We start from the raw sequence: 19866 nt of genomic DNA, 5'->3' as shown, positions 1-19866 counted from the left end.
CCAAAGGCTGATTCACACTTTACTAAACAATTGTGGTGTGGTAAACCACACCATTTTGTGTGCTAACGTGTGTTGCGTTGCACCCATTGTGCATGGTCTGCCAACAAACCACAGCAGATCAAAACAGATCAAAACAAGCACAAACCCTTTTTTCTATTAACTCAGCTTACTGCAACTTACTGTATGTGCAATGTGGTGCATCATACATTGCACTCTACTGTACAGTAGGGTTTATTTACTAAAGCTGGAGGGTGTAAAATCAGGTTCACTTCTGCATATTACCCAATCAGCTTTCAGGTTTTATTGCCAAAGCTTAATTGAACAAGCTGAGGTTGGAAGCTTATTGGCTACCATGCACAGTTGCACCAGATTCTGAGGGCTCCAGTTTTAGTAAATTCACCCCAGTGTGTTGATGTGCCATTCACAATGAATGGGCACTGCAACAAATCACATATAAAGCAGGTGTGTTGCAGGAACCTGCCCATTTTACTGCACGTTGCTGCAATGCCCAAGTGTGAATGGGCCCTCAATACAAACCTTAATAGACCTAGTATGATACACTATGATTATCTATAAAAGAGGTCTCAAACTGGTGGCATTCCAGCTGTTGCAGACTACAAGTCCCACCATGCCTCTGCCTGTGGGAGTCATACTTGTAACTGTCAGCCTTGCAATGCCTCATGGGACTTGTAGTTTTGCAACAGCTGGAGGGCTGCCAGTTTGAAACCTTTGATCTATAGTGTATATAAGAACAAAAATCTGAATGATGCAACAAAAAAAGAACTATTCATTTATTCTTCAGCATTAAATTGAAAACAGAAAAACAGACACATGAACTTCTGTATTGTTGTAGAAATCTGGTAAATACGACACATGTGGTTCACTAATTATAACGCACGCTGCTTTACCACAAAAACATTTTCCACAAACTATGAGTTCTGTCATTATTTCACCACAGACCATGTACCAGCCTCCGTCCCTGGAGTGCAGTAATGCATGGAATCTTTACATTTACACTAGCTGACATCACTGTATTGTGATTGATCGCTGCACAAATAGGAACGCTTTAAGCTGCTCAAGATGTTAATGAGCCACTTTTTGTCTGCTGTGTCTAAATGTAAACATATGTCAAATAGCAGATCACGTTAGTTTAACTTCCTTACAGTTAAAGCTATAATGCACAATAATGTCTTAAAGTGTGGACCTATCATTATAGATAATTCCCATAAATCTGTTGAACACACCTCAGTAGTACCAAACAAACTCATTTTGGGCAAAACAAAAATAAATAAAAGATGCTACCTTGTCACCTACAGCCTAAGACGTACTACAATATGGTTGTTTAACATTATCAGAGACTGCAGAAAATGAATGGCATTAATTAGACACGTGAAATAAAAGCTTGCTTAGGTAAACTTGCTTTTGTAAAGTCCAGACAAAAAAAAGTTCCTAAAACAATAAAATATTGATCCATCCAAAAGTGGATTTCATTATGGGTGGATCTTGATTAGTCAATTTACTATTGATGAATATTTTTGGAAACTCCAAGAATGACCTCTTACTGCCCCGTACCTAATCACAAGGATTTTTTAGGTGTTCCCACCTTTGCACACACATGTTTATACAGTATATCATTATATTACATATATACATTATATATATATATATATATATATATATATATATATATATATATATATATATATATATATATATATATATTTGTGCTTTTTTGCTTTTATCATTAAAGTGAAAACTCTGCTGGAACGCAATGATATACAGTATGTAGCAATCTTATGTCCTTATGTCCTCTTATGTCCTTAACACATGTTGGTGAAGAAGTAAAAACAAAGTAATAGGCTGACATTTGGATGGCCCTGTGTTTCTTGGCAGCCAAAGCAGCATCAGTACATTGAGCTGAACGACCACACTGAATGCTGGCTACAGTGCCCAAGTGCTTCTTTGTACAAGTAGCTGAAGTCTTGCCAAGACTCAGCTATTTTGAAGGCCTAGCAAGTTGGGAATACAGCAAAATATTCAGTGTAAAATATTATCACGTCTTCTGATGAAGTAGTTAAAAACTTCAGTTCAGTTACATCACTAGCAGGATCCTATGAAAAGGATTGCTAGCTCTGGATCGTATAAAAAGCTCATACTCTGGAATCATTTATGGAACATTCAATGGAAAACGTAAGAGGTTTAGAAGATTAATCCTCTTCCATTAGTGTTTCCCATTGCCTCCTGTGTCTAAAGTGAGCAGGTGACCTAAGCTGATCTCACAAGCTGTGGGAGAAAGGAACTGCTTATTCAGTATAAGACACAGCTCTACCGTCTAATTCCCAAGCAATAGAATATATTTGTATAAAAAAATCCTGTGCACAGGCTGGGAAATATAAACCCCCTGGCATACAGACAATGGAATATTAGTTGCACAAAGATGTGGTTGTGAGTCATTTGTGCTAATACACATGCTCACAGGTATGCAGGTGTACAGAGGCACAAGGGAGTGCCCACATGAATTTACAATACACAAATGTAAATACACCCTCTCCATGCTGCCCATAATAGGTGCAGTCAAGGTGAAAACGATAAAAGCCAATAACACTAACCTCAATATTTCCGCACTGTTGGTTGGTAGTAATAATTCAACAAAGCTGCATTTACAACAGTCTATTTTATCATATAGATTATGGAAATCATAAAAATATATTTTTTTTTTGTGTAATTTCCGTACTGAGGAAACAGCTGGAATCTGATATAAGCAGCACCCCTCTTCATTTCCTACAGTTTCCAAACATGACCAAGCTATGATCATTCAGTCATCTCTGACCAGAAAAAAAAAAGTACTCTAAAGTAATCTAATGCTGTCCTGATTGTCTTGTGTATTGTATAATGGACATATCTTAACCTTGACAGTATGTCCTATGCCTAATACTGGTTCAACAATAGTTTGAAGAAGTAATACTAATGAACACAGGTAATGATCCATGCGGCCATGTAATAATATATAGACAGGGATAAGAGGACACAAAGTAAAATAACTCCTAGATAGAGTTAGATGGAGTTTACACCATCCCTGGTGGTATTCCAGAGTCTGGCTCGGGGTGAAATTTCAGTACTAATAGCGGTAACCCCGAGCCAGACTCAGGATCGCATCGCAGGATCCAGGCAGAGTTACTTACCTTGTCCCTTGGATCCTGCGATGTCTCCCCACTGTGTGAGCGAGCTGTCTCCTCGCTCAATTCACACAGTTACCGAGTGCCGCAGAGCTCTATTCCCTGCGACGTTACAACGCACGGGGGCGGAGATCGGCGCCAAATTCAAAAAAGTAAAAACACAATACACATATAGTATACTGTAATCTTACAGATTACAGTACTGTATAAAATAATTACACACCCCGTTTGTCCCTAGTGGTCTGTCCAGTGACCTGCATGCAGTTTTATATTATAAATACAGTTTTTTCTGCCTGGAAACTGGAGAATGTCCATAGCAACCAAAAAGTGTCCCTTTATGTCAAAAGTGGTTTTAGACGATAATAATAGCGATAATAAATTAAAATCACTTGCAGAATTGAGCGATAGCGATTTGTGGGGAAATTCGTCATCAAACACTGAAAGTAATGACAGCGACAATTCTGCAACTGAGAAAATTGAAAAACTCCTTACTTGCAGAACATTCAAAGACAAATTTCCACATAGCTTAGGGAATGTGGTACATTTTCACTTTGCAAAAAAAAAAAAAAAAAACAGCATTTTTGCTTGCACATGATTGGATGATAGAAGTCACTAAGCTCTAGGGGAAAATTACTTTGCAAAAGTGAACAGCCGATTTGCCTTTAGTAAATCAACCCCAATTGATATGTTGACCATGAATCATCCATCACATTAAAACTAAACACATGCATACAAATAAACACAAATGAGAATTTTCTCACCTCAGTTGGATCTCTTAAACTACTGATGCCTAAAGATTCTGCATTGCTATCCGCATCTTTCACCGGAGAAAAGGTTAAAGGCTTTAGAAGAGTAAGATTGATGTTGTCAGAGTGGGTAAAGTATGTTCTGTAACACTGACTTTGTGGATTGGAGGGATCCAACCTGATCTCCATGTACTTTAGTGTTCCGTCCATATTAAAGCCAAGTGTTGGCTGGAATGTTTGAGGGCTGTCCGTAGAATTTGACTGATGTAAAAACCAACAAGGGTACTGGCACAAATATAATTCCTTTTTTATAAACTTCACCACCAACAGAACAAACATTATAAGACATGCCAGACTAACGACGACCAAAGAAATGATGAGGTACAATGTTATGTCAGTCCTGTTTGCAGAAAATAAATTATAGTTACTAAGTGTTGCAGTATCTGAGTTGCTGTCTAATGCTACAAGTATTGTAACCGTAAGTGACAAAGATGGCTTGCCATTGTCACTGATAGCCAGCACAAGTTTTTGCAGGGATTCATCAGTTGGTAAGAAAGTTCGAACAGTTCTTATTTCTCCAGAGTGAGTGGATAAATTGAAGAGAAAGTTATCAGAAGATTCCACAAATGTGTATGATAGCCAAGCATTTTTACCAGAATCTGAGTCCACTGCAGATAGTTTGGTTACCAAGTAACCCACTGGCACGGCCTTTGACAGGTTTAAATTGGCCATTAAATCTCCTGTGTACTTAGGATATAACAGATTAGGAGAGTTGTCATTTATATCTATAATAAAGACAAACACAGTTGTATTGGAAGACAGCCTTGGGTCTCCAGAATCCCCAACCTGAACAATGATTTCTAAGACGTGAATTTGTTCATAATCAAATGAGCACTGGGCATACATATCTCCACTTGCTGAATTGATAGATACAAATGATGAAATGGGCAAACCAAAAAGCTGTTTATCAACAATAGAATAGGTTAGCATTGCATTGTTCCCTTCATCTGGATCACAGGCTGATACTGTATAAAGCAAATGACCAGCTTCATTATTTTCAGGAATGTAGGCATTCAAATCATGATTTAAAACCAATGGTGGATTGTCATTAGTATCAGAAATATTGACCTTTATTGTTATTTGTGAAGATAAAACAGGTGACCCCATGTCCACAGCAGTCAAAATAATCTCATATCGATCCGTCTTTTCTCTGTCAAGAGGCTCAATTACAATAAGAGCATAGTGATCCTTAAATGATTTAATTTTAAAGGGCAAGTCTGGTGAGACAAAGACCTTAACTTCTCCATTTTTCCCAGAATCCATGTCAGTCACAGAGAAAAGTCCAATAGTTGTTCCAACATTTGTATCCTCTGGAATCTGACCCAACAAAGAAGTAAGTAGAATCTCTGGCAAGTTATCATTGACATCACCAATCTCTATCTGAAGAAGACAGCTACCTTCCATTTGCGGTGTTCCTTTGTCTTTAGCCTTGATGGTTAACTCATAGAATTTAGAACTTTCAAAATCTAACATAGCATTTGTACTTAAGACCCCTGTGGTTGGATTTAAAGAAAACAACTGTTTGTGGGAGATTGGAGACCGACTATCAAAAGTGTATTCTAATTCAGCATTGAGACCCTCGTCCAAATCAGTTGCATTAAGCTGAACCACTACAGTATTCAAGGGAACATTCTCTGGTAAGTTAATTTTATAAAAATTCTGACTAAACACAGGAGCATTATCATTGAAATCCAGAATAATGATAGTAATCTGCGATGTTCCAGAATTTGGTGGGCTACCACCATCAAAAGCTGTAAGTATAAGATGATGGCTTCCTCTTTCCTCTCTATCTAATGCCTTTTCTATGACCAGCTCTGGAGTAGGTAGGCCATCCTTGTGACTCCTGACAGACAATGAAAAGTAAGAGCTTGCACTCAAATCATATTGTCTTACCCCATTAACGCCTGAATCAAGATCATATGCTTCCTCTAAAGGAACTCTAGCACCAGGATAAGCTAGGAACTCAGTGATTTGTATCACCTGCTCTGGTGTTGAGAATGTAGGAGAATTATCATTTATATCTAAAATCTCGGCTTCCAATCGATGAAGTTCTAAAGGACTTTCAAGAACTACTTCAGCAGCTAATACACAGTGTAACTTAGAGCCACACACATTTTCCCGATCTATGGTTTTGGCTAAGGTTAAATTTCCACTTTGTGAATCTACAGCAAAATACTGACTGCTTCCTGTGGACCTCAGTTGCATACTGCGTTCAAAGACAGCCACTAATGGCATACGTAAGTCTTTTGCTACATTACCAAGTAATGTCCCTGCTTCTGCTTCCTCCATCACAGAATAATGAAGAGTCTCTGAGGTTATGTCCTGGGCACAGCACAGAAATAAAATAGCTATTTGCCATCTCCAAGTCTCGGTAGATATCTGGATGCCCATAGCTTAGATACTTTCTCTCCAATGTATATTCATATATCCTGTTATACACGCTGTTACAAATGTGCATATCCATCTGAACTCTGTTTGAAATATCTGCTGGGTTTACATTGTAATGTCAGCTGTGCATTCTGTTACTAGAGAATGTGAGGAAGCAGATCTCTCATCTAAGAACTAGGGAGGAGGGTGACCGACACAGCAGAAATAGAAGTTTTACAAGTTACTTTTAGCTTTAAAGATTATTCTGCCACCTCTTGGTGTAAACATTTTTATTTGAATTATAATAATGTATTCATTCAAAATTCTATGCTTTCTAATTTACTAAAGCTTTAAACATTTAAAAAAAATGTTTGCAGCTTTCTGGCAAAGTGTCTTATATCAATGACATTACATCATAGTAAAATATACTATGAGAAAGAACTTAAATCTGAAAAAATCTGTAATATAATAGGCCAACACAGCAGTCATAAAATTTCAGTGTACATCTTTATGTTTAGCCAAAGAACCACTTATGAGTATGGTGATGCTAGTTCAGTAAATCCTATTTACTAAAAAAAAAAAAGAAAACAACAAGTGTTTTTTTTAAACAAAATTACGTGTTTTGTTTGTAAATTATCTTTTGGCATCACAACTGAAGCTGTAGCAGACACATACAGTACATTCAATCATAAAAAAAATCTAAGTAAACATTGTTGCTGGTGAGTGGAAAATATGCTGCCCCCTACTGGAGAACATCATTACAAATCTGAAGGCACAGAGCAGACCAGCTTGTAGGTCAAACTTGCTTATCTTATATACAACATATCAAGTCACATTGGAAATGCAGCACTAGCACCTGGTGTGCCCTCCCACCTTTAATTCTTGATTTATGTCTTAAAAAAATTAAAGAAAATTGGCAATCACAAATAAAATATGTCTGACAATACTATCATATATTTTATATGGTACTGTAACAGTCTCTACATATTTTACATATATAAATATACAAAGTGCTTTAAACATAATAAAGCAACTTTGTATAATATAATCATATAATACAAACGACTTAAATGCGCTATCTTTAATAGCTGCAGTAGGTAAAAAAAAGACAGCTGTAAACATGATTCATTTCTATCTCAATTGTGCTGGACTTCTCCAAGTGAACTCCCCAGATGCTGCATCTTCACTGTCATTGACTAGCTGCTTTAACTGGGGGAAATTCAAAGATTTCATCATATATAAAGTATCCCTATTGAAATCTGTGGAGCAACCAATCTTCGAGTGCTGATCCTCAACCACAACAGGAACCTCTACGTATCTCAGAGTGCTATTATAATTCAACTGTAACGTTTTTTGTGATGGTGCCATATATTGATTTAGCTCGGGGTCAGCCATTTTGTTCTTCCCTCTGACACATTTAACCAACAAAATGATTAATGTAACAACTGAAACTATACTAAGAGAAGCCAGAGCTATGATAAGATACATTGTGATATCTGACTTTTGTTTGGTGTCAGTAAATAAATCTTTTGAATAGAGACTTTCTTTAGAGGACCCAGTCTCAGTAGATATGACTATTGTTGCTGTGGATGACAATGAAGGGTTTCCATTATCCTTGACCACAACACACACATTGTGGGCAGGTGAATCTGTCTCTAGGAAACTTCGAGCCATTCTGATTTCACCAGTGTGAGGAGCAATTTTAAAAAGAGATAGGTCTGTGGCTTTTGCTATGCTGTAAGTCAGCCAGGCATTGTAACCAGAGTCACCATCCACTGCTACAACTTTGGTTACCAAGGAACCTGTGGGAAGAGATCTTGGGACCAACTGCTGTGCTGGAGCATGTCTTGAGTTTCTCGGGTATAATATTGAAGGGTGATTATCATTCTCATCTAGAATATGAAGATAGACTGTAATGTTAGATGCAAGTTTTGGTATCCCAGAATCCTCTGCTCTGATGGTAAACTGTAGAACCTGAGCAAGTTCATAATCAAATGATTGCTGGGCATAAATGTTTCCATTTTGTGTGTCCATGTAAATGAAGGACAATGCAGGTGAACCATTGATAAGGCTGTTAATAATGGAATAGGTGATATGAGCATTTTCTCCTTCATCTTTATCAGAAGCAGTGACAGCACAAAGTAATGCCCCTGGTTTGTTGTTTTCTTTGATCTCAACATACATGACTGATCTTTCAAAAGTTGGTGGGTTGTCATTTACATCTGAAACAGTTATATTAAATACAGTTTGTGCTGTAAGTTGAGGCACTCCCATATCTGTTGCTGTGAGTTGAATGGTGTATTGACTAGCACGTTCTCGGTCCAATAACGCATTTGTAACTAAGGAATAGTGATTTAGAACATGTGTAATAGAAAATGGAAGATCTGGAGATATTTCCAGCTGCACTTCCCCATTTATACCAGTATCTTGGTCTTTTACCCTTAAAAGCCCCACAGTGGTCCCAACTGGGCTATTTTCAGGAATGGAAGATACCAAAGAAGAGATAAGTATTTCAGGTGCATTGTCATTCATATCTTCAATATCCACTTGGATAACACAATGCCCTTCCATCGCTGGTACTCCATGATCCAGGGCTTTGACAGAAATTTCATATGAACGATGTTTTTCAAAATCCATGTGTTCTTTAACACGTATTTCCCCTGTCTGATGATCCAAGCTAAAGACATTGGCAATGTCTTCTGAGGAGATATCCTCAAAGTAATAGCTGACCTCACCATTGACACCTTCATCTTTATCTGTTGCGTTCAGTTTTATCACAAGAGAATTTAATGGCGTATTTTCTTTCACATTTATTTTATAGAAAGTGCTGTCAAACACTGGAGCGTTGTCATTGTTATCTATTACTATAATAGAAATTAACATAGTCCCCGATCTAGCTGGAGTGCCACCATCAAGGGCAGTCAGGACCAATGTGTGCTCTGCTTGCTGTTCCCTGTCCAAGGCTTTCTCTAATACAAGCACTGGAGAAGGCCTATCATTTTTACGATTTTGTACAATTAAAGAAAAATACAGATTCTGTTCTAATTGGTAGGAGCTGACAGAGTTGATTCCCACATCTGGATCCTGAGCTCTTTCCAGGGGAAATCTAGAACCAACAGCAGACAATTCTGTTATTTTTATCGTACGTATTGTGTTTGGAAAAACAGGAGAGTTATCATTTATATCCAGAATCTGTACCTCCAGGCGATACAGTTCCAATGGCTTTACAAGAACAATCTCCACAGGCAGAACACAGTCAGGGATGTTGCCACACAGATTTTCTCTGTCTATTCTGTGCTTTGTTATAAGGGTTCCACTTTCCAGATTCAGTGCAAAATATTGCTGGCTTTGTTCAGTTCCCAGCTGCAGTCCTCGCTCAGAAATCCCTGCTGCGTTTAATCCCAGGTCCCTAGCAACATTGCCTACTAAACTCCCAGGCTCTGATTCTTCCAGTAAAGTATACTTTAGTTGTGCAGCAGCAAAGTTCATCATACAAACAAAGAATAAACCCATTACTTGCCAGTACCAAGAACGGTGGGCTCTTTGCTGTTCCATTGTCGCAGATTTCAAAGTGTAGAGCGATGATGTGATAAAGGCCAAGAAGTTAGGAGTGCAACGCAGGAGAGAGTAAATCAGCTCTGTCTTTGCTAATGTGCTTGGCAGATCTGCTTTCCTGACTGGCTGTCACTTTAGTGTGTTACTAGTAGCGGACTTTGTATTACAAACAGTTTTCATCAGAAGAAATCCTGCTGCCATCTAGTGGTGAAAAACAAAATGACAAGTGCAATCTCATACCTTTGTTTCTTGAGGGCATTAAAACAACAACAGCCACAACAACAACAACCGTTCCAATAACTACTTTCCCTTATTCTCATAGATTTTGATGTCATAAAAGGCATCAATGTAAATGCCAAACGTTGTACATACAAAACAACAACAGCATATAGTCCTATAATCTTTATTTTAATGAAAAGATATAGGAATGATGAGTAATTACACTGTATATCAATTTTTATTATAATACAGCAAACCAAGACAACTTTGAGGCAACTTTTTATACCCAACTTGACCATGTTAACATAATTAGGTAGCAGCATACTTAGATACATAATAGTAATCACTCAGTATCATTGCAGTACTGTACATTGCCAACACAATTCATCTTCTATAAAACACACACTGTCCTATTGATTTGATGCATGCAACATCTGTAATGATGTCCTTGTGGAACTAGCTACAACATCTCACTGCAAGCTCCCACACTAATACCAGTTTTAGCCACAATAACTGCCCAGAAAGGATCTGACAATTATGAATACTTAAATTAGATATAAAGAATGTTTGCCAACCAGTATGCCTGACGAATTACATGTTAAGAATTTCTTAGTTTATTCATTCATAGGACATTTTTTTACGAATTATCTGAAACAAATTTCGACTATTTCCATAACTAGACAGTGGGGCCGATTTATTAAGGCCAGTGCACTCAGAATCTGTTGCAGCTGTGTATGGTAGCCAATCAGCTTCTAACCTCAGCTTGTTCAATTAGGCTTTGGCCATAAAACCTGGAAGCTGATTGGTTTCTAGGGAGAAATGAGCCTGCGTTTGCACTCTCCAGCTTTAGTAAATAAATCCCAATGCTTGTTTGATTACTGAGCTGCCACACAAAATGCAGTATGTTTTTTAAATCAATCACTCAATCGGTTAGATCAGTGGTTCCCAACTCCAATTCTTGGGACCCACTAATGCCCTGTACACACGGTCAGTTCATCTGATGAAAGCGGTCTGATGGATTTTTTCATCAGATATCCGATGAAGCTGACTGATGATCAGTCGTGCCTACACACCATCGGTTAAAAAAACGATTGTGCAAAAACGCGGTGACGTAAAACACAACAACGTGCTGAGAAAAATTAAGTTCAATGCTTCCGAGTTTTGTCGACTTGATTCTGAGCATGTGTGGATTTTTAACCGAGAGACGTGCCCACAGACGATAGTTTTTTTCTATAGGTTTTTTAACCATCAGATAATTTTAAAACAAGTTCCTAGTTTTTTGACTGATGGATAAAAAAACGATGGGGCCCACACACGATCGGTTCGTCTGATGAAAACGGTCCATCAGACCGTTTTCAGCAGACGAACTGATCGCGTGTATGCAGCATAAGAGGCCAGGTTTGCAAGATAACTGAAATACATCACATGTGATATAATTTGCTGCTCAGTGATTGCAGTATTCTAGTCTGCATCTCCCCAAGGTAATACTTAAAATCTGGCCTGTTAGTGGATTCCGAGGACGGGAGTTGAGAACCACTTGGTTAGATCAACAATTATGACAACCAGCACAAAATGACTGTTGTTAAAGTGAAGTGAAGTTAGATAGTTGACGTGAGTGGAAGGTAAGTACATGAACCTGTTACTTTTCCAAGCATAGGCAAACTATAAATCATCTTTAACTGCCAACCAATCAGAAACGCCCAATTCAGCTTAAACCAGCATTCTCCAACAAAACCCTGAAGTTGATTATGGAAGATTCACTTCCATAATCCGGAGGAAATAAATAAACAGGAATTTATGGTTTTCAAAAAACAAAAATGTCCAAATGTGCTAAATCCTATTTATAGCTGCTGGCATATTATATCACCAAATATGTATATCAAGAGTATTAGTGGTATATAAATGGAAAAAACACAGGAATTTGCTTTTCACATTATTGGACAATTGCAATGAATCTCTTTTGTTTGGTAAATTTCAGTAAATCATCCTCAGTGTTGTCAGAGGGCAACATGAAGTGTGAAGTAAAGGAAAATCTTCTTCAATAGGGTTAAGGACATCATCAAACCCTAAAAGATGTTCTTAGGCCGCGTACACACGGCCGAGAAACTCGACGGGCAAAACACATCGTTTTGCTCGTCGAGTTCCTTGTTCGGCTGTCAAAAAACTCTTCGAGCCAAATGTTCCCATTGCCCAACGAGGAAATAGAGAACATGCTCTCTTTTTGGCTCAACGAGTTTCCCGACGGGTTTCTTGGCGAAAAGTGTACAAAAAAAGAAAAGTTTTCTCGGCAGAATACGTCTCCCATCGAGTTTCTTGCTGAATTCTGCCGAGAAAACCGTGTGTACGGGGCCTGATTCTTCCTTGCAGTATGTAAACTACAGCAAAGAGTTGTGTTTCCACTTACTGTAAAATGGTTACTTCCAACAAATAAGTACCCTTTCATGAATAAATGTCCCTTTGTTCATACAAGCTGCAATTCATGAAATATCACATCTGATATAAGCCTTCATTTTTTTAACCTAAATAAATTGACATACTATGAAACATAATTAAGCACACAGAAAAACTAAATTATTATAGACTTAATGTACCATCATTTGTTTAGATTTATGAGTAAATGGAAATTATTTTAAGCACTGACACTTCAATAAATAATGCAATATTGCACTTCAGTTGCAGTGTGCATTATTGAACTGTGTATACCATCCCCCTTTCCGACACATAAACAACCAGATGTGACCTTGTACCATTAGTAGCTCCAGTAAGTCTGATCGCACAGATGACTATCAACACGAAAACAGCTCTGCCAGCATAAAACTGTTCTAAACAATTCTAGAATTTTTCATTGCTTCATTTTCAAATGGTCAAACTTTAGCAATTAAGAACAAATGAGCCTGGTTTTGCCACTAGGAAATGTAAACATACGTCGAGGGGGGCAAGGATTAACCATCAAGAGTGAGGTTTTGTCAATAACAAAAGTCTGGATGATTGGCTGCTGATATTTTCCAGTGTGCTGAAGAATTTCTATAACAAAGCTTTGTTTTTACACTGAGGAAAAGGAAATGATGCTTTGTATACTCTGGGGGTTGATCTACTAAAGGCAAATAGACTGTGTACTTAGCAAGTGCAGTTGCTCCATAGCTTAGTAATTGAGGTGAAGCTTCAGTTTGTACTCAATCAATTTCAAAGAAAAAAAAAAAATGATGGTACAATATTGGATATTGGAATTTATCAGAGATTCCCTTCATTTACTAGGCTCTGAGGCAACTGAACTTGCAAAATGCACAGTCCATATGCCTTTTGTAAATCTTTCCCTGTGTGCCAATGACATATTTGGTAACAGAGGGCATTTTCACAGCCACCATGTATGCTTCTTGGGCTCATTTACACTAGATGCAGTCTAATGCATTTTTAAACACAGTACAAACGCATATACAAGAAACATATTTTAATGAGCCTAGTTAACACCATTGCAGTGCTTAATAAAAAAATAAATGTCCGTGGCGATGTTAATGTTTATTTTATCCTATTGTACAATTTTTCATAAAGAGGGCGCAAAAACACATTTAAAGTAGAACTAAACCTTGCTATCCCTTTAAACCAAAGAAGCTGCCATCTTAGCCTCTGTTGGATCTGCAGTTGCCATGGTGCTGCACGTGTGACCAGTGATGATATCAGCCATTTAATGGTTTGACAGTTTGGTTGAGAACACAAGCAAATGTGAAAGTTAGCATTCCCAGCATGCTGGGAATGCAACTGTTTTTGTAAACCATGAAATCAATGGATTTATTTCCACTCTAAATATATTCCTACATAGTCACATAGGATATAAATCCACTTTGTGTACAACAAATGCCTTTGCAAGCCCAGTTATTACTTTGTAAAAGTAGCAGTGACATCATCACTGTGCTGAACATAACCTGTGCAGAAAGCAAAAGTGTGGGAGAAACCCAAAAACTACAGGTAGACTGAAGAAAACTACAGAGGCGATTCAGTTCGCATGGGTTGCGCTATATAAGTTTCTCACTCACTCACTTACTCAGGGGGAGAATACAACAGTAATCCTGCACAAGGAAGGATAGCAGCAGTGTCTGGTCTCTATTACAGGTAGCTCCTGCGCAGAGACCAAGTTTCACACTGGATTACTGCACAGATAGATCTGGAAAAAATGCACAAAGACAGACAAAGCTTCAATAACGCACATGACTCTTTAATTTAGACAATATTTGCTTATCCTGGAGTTTAGCCATCAGTGCATGGGCTGCACAATCTATCTTTCATGCTTGACTGTCACCCACTCAGATGTTGTTCAGATGGGATGGAAAATGCCATAGCACGATAAGTGCACTCACAAATGTGGACACCATAACGTTTTCTCCTAAATGATTAAAAATTTTCAGTAGTATTCCAATTCCTATAGTAAGAAACAAGTTGTCTAATATCATTATTGTTACAAAAACGTGTTTTGGGGGTTAGTTTTCAGTTATGAGTTTATTCTGGAAACCGAAAAGCAAAAGCAAGAAAACAAAGCAGCCAATCAGAATTTATCCTAAAGGAGTTGTAAAGGCAGAAGGTTTTTTTATCTTAATGCATTCTATGCATTAAGATAAAAACCTTTTGTGTGTAGCAGCCTCCCCAGCACCCCCCTAATTACTTACCTGAGCCCCATCTTTCTCCAGCGATGTCCACCGATGTCTATCCATGACACTCCACCTGATTGGCTGAGACACAGCAGCGGCGCCATTGGCTCTCGCGGCTGTCAAAGTCAGTCAGCCAATCAGGGGAGAGAGGGGGTGGGGCCCAGGCTCCGTCTCTGAATAGACACACGGAGCTGTGATTCGGCTCCAGTGCCCCCATAGGAAGCTGCTGACTGTGGGGGCACTCGATAGGAGGGAGGGGCCCGGTGAAGCAAAGAGGGATCAGAGAAGAGGAGGATCTGGGCTGCTCTGCGCAAAACAGAGAAGGTAAGTATACCATGTTTGTATTTTTTTTTTTTTAACAAGACTTTACAACCACTTTAACATCATTTAAACTGAATAAAATCCCTGCTCTAGCTGTTTTTGGGATTACAGTACTTTGCATACTGTTGCTGCTCTGTAGGTGTACAACAGAATAACAATATTGGCAACGGCCAATGCTATTCACCATTGTTTACTTTAGTGCATTAACCTTTTCCTGCATGTTCATTTGAGCATGTGTGTATGTTATATGCAAAAACATTAAATGATAGGGTGAATTTGGTTAAACAGTTTATTACCAACTGAAAATGTCAGTAGTAACCAGACTGGGTACAGCACACTAGCTGTAAAACTGTTGATATTTGAAACAAAATGAAAACAAAAGACTATTTCCTTTTGCGCTGCTCACTTCCTGGACTGTGATGCTTCAGATTTCCTTGTCTATGGAGAGAAGCTTTCCCAAAGATGTTTGTTTCCATTATGACTATTTCCGCCCTGTACTGCTAAATATGTGTAAAGCAAGCCTTTCAAATACCAAAATACCCCAAATGTCATAAACATTTCTTAAACTTCATCAGATAAATCTAAAAATGTCATTACCTGTTTACTGCTATCAGTTGTTGGAGAATTATTTACTGTAGCAATTCCAATACCAGAATCATCACAGTCTATGAGTTTGTCTGTTGTATTATTGTGTGCAGGTTTTAGGTATGCAAATTCATTTTCAGTTGAGTCTACAGCAGCAGAAGTATCAAGTGAATAAGGCAGGGTGGATGCATAATTAAAATTAACTGGGAATGTGGGCCCAACTTGGGAGTACATATCCGTAGGTAGGTATCCAAAGGTTTTTGGGTGGTTTGTCCTTGACTTTCTCCATTTTGCTATTATTGCAATCATAATAGTCAGAGTAAACAGAAAAGCCATTACTGCGAGCGCTATTACTAAATAAATATTTAAATTTGAAGAGAGATCATAATTCCGCGATTGGGTGTTCATTTCAGAAACATCTTGCTGAAAATTTTCTGCAACAACCAGATTTAAAGTTACAGTACATGAAAGTGGTGGAGTTCCATGGTCCTTTACTATTACCACCACACTGTGCTTCATCAGGTCTTTTTCTCCAAAGGTACGTAATGTTCTGATCTCACCACTGTGTTGACCAATAGAAAATGACAGAGGTTCCGCCATGCTCAGGAATTCATAAGAAAGCCAAGCATTGTGTCCAGAGTCAGCATCCACTGCCACTACTTTAGTGACTAAATGGCCTTTACCTGAAGAAAGGGGCACTGTCTCAAATGCAGAGCTTCTTCTTGCTATGGATGGATACAGAATCTTTGGAGGGTTGTCATTTTGATCCATGACATATATTTTTACAGTAACATTGCTTGTCAGTCGGGGATTTCCATTATCTGATGCAGTGATTTGAAATTCAAATTCTCTCATTTGTTCATAATCAAATACTTGCTGCGCATATAGAACGCCAGTTACTGAGTTAATGGAAACATATGTAGATATTGGTACATCACTGAAATGTCTGTTAGTGATAGAGTAAGTCATTTTCCCATTGTCTAAGAGGTCTGGATCAGATGCCTGTACCTTATAAAGGGAGGAACCGGCAGCATTATTTTCTGGTACATACACATCATAGTTAGTTTGTTCGAATATAGGTGGATTGTCATTTACATCCATTACCTCAAGCCAAATGGTTCTTGTGGTGGACAGAGGAGGCGATCCTCTATCTGTAGCAGTTATTGTAATGTTAAAGCCTTCAGTTTCTTCCCTGTCTAAGATATCTGAGGTTTGAAGTCTATAGTAGTTGCTAGATGATGAAATTATTTCAAATGGGATTGATCCAGTTATCTTACATGAGACATCGCCATTAAGTCCAGAGTCTATATCTCGTATGTTTATCAGCGCAATTAGTGTTCCCGGTAAAGCGTCTTCAGGTATTTTATTGGTGATGGATGTAAGGGTTATCTCAGGTTCATTATCATTAGCATCAATAATTTTAATGATGATCTTGCAGTGTGAAACTAGGCCTCCTCCATCCTCAGCTTCAACCATCACTTCATAACTCTTTGTTGTTTCAAAATCTAACTGCCCTTTAGTCCTAATTTCCCCCGTCATAGAATCTATTGTAAAAACCTGCTGAGCAATCTTCTTGATGTGGCCAAAGGAGTAGGTAACTTGTCCATTGAGGCCTTCATCTCTATCAGTAGCACTTAGCTTAATAACTAAAGAGTTTACTGGTGTATTTTCTGGCACATCAATCTGGTACAGCTCTTTTTCAAAAACTGGGGCATTGTCATTAATATCACTAACGGTAATTTTGATCACAGCTGTCCCCGTCTTTACAGGCTGACCTCCATCTGCAGCCGTTAGAATTATTTCAAATGATGACTGCTGTTCTCTGTCCAACATCTTCTGTAGCACTAGTTCTGGGTATTTGCTACCATCAGCACTAGCTTTTTCACGCAGGGTAAAATATTGGTTCTCAGAGATTCTATAGGTTTGCAAAGAGTTAATTCCAACATCTGGATCAAGGGCATTAACCAGAACAAATTTTGTTCCCGGATGGGTCAATTCACTTAGTTCTAAATTAATAACGCTCTTGGAAAACACGGGGGGATTATCATTTACATCCTGGATTTCGACCTCCACTTTAAATACGGACAAAGGATTTTCAGCTACAGCTTCCAGACTTAGTAAACAACTGGATGTCATCTCACAAATAGTCTCTCTGTCGATTCTGTCGGAGACATAGAGGTTTCCATTGTCAAGGTTCACACTGAAGAAATTCTGAGCATTAACAGAAGAGATGCGGAATTGTCTCACTGCCAGTTGCCTAATGTTTAAACCCAAGTCTTTAGCAACGTTTCCCACCAGGAAGCCTTTTTTTGTTTCCTCAGGGATAGAATAACGAAGCTGGCCCAAAATTGCCTGAAGATAAAAGCAGAGTAACAGAAAAAATACTACTTGCCATTCCATTGTACTCCGAATCCTTCTGACTGTGACTTTCCTGGAAAACTCTGTTTGAGGTTATAATCCACCTGGCATTTGCTGAAGTCCCCTACAAATCTCCTGGTAGTTCAAGAAGAAATACAGAGAAATCCACCTTGTCCGTGACCTAACAATGAAATGAATGCAAGGACGTCTTTCCTTAGTCTGCGCTGTGTATTTACTGAAAACTCCAAGGGACCTCTACATGCATCTCTAACCGTACTGGGCAACAGTGACACACTGTGTTCCAGTTAGGAACTGCAGGTCTCAAGAGTGGGTCAGAAAGCAGGTAAGAAAATCATTTGACATTTCAATGATACTGGGCCTTAAGAAATGATATATATAAAATAATAAGTACATAAACATAAAAAAATAAATAAAAATGCACAACTGAAAATAATAAAAACAATATGTTTTTTTTCTTTTGCTCAGATCTTTTACAACTGTTCATTTATATTTGCCTGAATTTTCAGTATTAAATATATCTTAATTAGTTATTTTATTGTAAATTTAATTAATTGGATTCGCTTGATACACCTACCCATCAATCCAGATAAATAACATGCTATCTGCCTTTGCTGACTTTTTTGTAAAGGACCATTTTAAACTCTAATGCCGTGTACACACGATCGGATTTCCGATGGAATAAAATTCGATGGGATTTTTCGTCGGAATTCCAATGAATCTGACTTTCATCAGTCTTGCCTACACACTATCAGACTAAATTCCGACCCTCCAAAACATGGTGACGTAAAACACTACGATGAGCCGAGAAAAATTAAGTTCAATGCTTCCGAGCATGCGTCAACTTGATTCTGAGCATGCATGGATTTTTCTCCGATGGAGTTCCACACAGACGATCGGAATTTCGTATCGTTTTTTTTTTTCATCAGAAAAATGTAAAACGTTCTATTTTTTTATACCAATGGAAAAAAGTCAGATGGGGCCCACACATGATTGTTTTTTTCTGATGGAAAAAACTTTGTGTGTATGCGGCATTAATGACAGGCTCATATACAGTATATTTACACAATATGCCACACTCTTTACGTTAAAGCGTTACCATACCTATCTATGCAGGTAATAATAAAACAACCCAAAGCCACTTGGAACAAACTGTGACAATCAACCATACATGTGGCACTTCTTATTTAAACACAACAACACTATGTGTTACCATTCTAATAATCTTCTGTAATATGTAAAGATTTCATAACTGTTTTGGCAACTTAACATTTTAATTTCAATCATATATACATTGATAAATAAAGATTAAACTATTAAAATGCTGTGTAATGGAACTATCCTACATGCTGTTTAAAACTATGAAGCTACAGAAACTGTTTATGGTAAAGGTCACAGTCAGGTAAGGCTCAAAAACTGATAAGTGCATAAAACCTGAAACTTGTCAGGCAAAAAATTAAAATAAATTAAGGGGTTGATTTACTAAAACTGGAGAGTGAAACATCTGGTGCAGCTGTGCAATCAGCTTCTAACTTGTTCAATTAAGCTTTGAAAAAAAAAAAAAAATGGAAGCTTATTGGTTTCTATTCAGAGCTGCGTCAGATTTTGCACTCGATTTTAGAAAATCAACCCCATAGTTTATCTAAAGGAAAAACTTTCACTTTAGTTTTGAATAAAGTTGTAAAGGGTCAATACCTCTGTCATATTATTTATTGCTTATAGGAAAACATTTATAACACAGCAGAAAACTGCTATTCTGGACAAAAAATATATATAATTAATTCCACCTGCGCTCAGGAAATAAATATAAAAACATGTATA

The 19866-nt window shown here is 37.9% G+C and overlaps 1 protein-coding gene across 27 annotated transcripts in view; it reads right to left on the bottom strand.

The window, feature by feature from the left end:
- The window catches only part of LOC120932477 (protocadherin gamma-B2-like), a 353457-nt gene that overhangs the window by 17848 nt on the left and 315743 nt on the right, over positions 1-19866 (bottom strand). The window contains exon 1 of one of the 27 annotated variants that reach the window (XM_040344871.1): positions 15682-18420. The exons of 25 other annotated variants lie outside the window; for them this stretch is intronic. In XM_040344871.1, the coding sequence (XP_040200805.1) occupies positions 15682-18069 (2388 nt within the window). In that variant the 5' untranslated portion in view covers positions 18070-18420. Of the gene's footprint in view, positions 1-3937; positions 7453-15681; positions 18421-19866 lie in introns of those variants that run through there. One more of the 27 variants, XM_040344849.1, reaches the window with a different exon arrangement.

Source organism: Rana temporaria, chromosome 3, assembly GCF_905171775.1.
Source record: "Rana temporaria chromosome 3, aRanTem1.1, whole genome shotgun sequence".
NCBI lineage: Eukaryota > Metazoa > Chordata > Amphibia > Anura > Ranidae > Rana > Rana temporaria.
The sequence above is the reverse complement of the archived record's forward strand: the minus strand, read 5'-3'. Positions and strand labels throughout refer to the sequence as shown.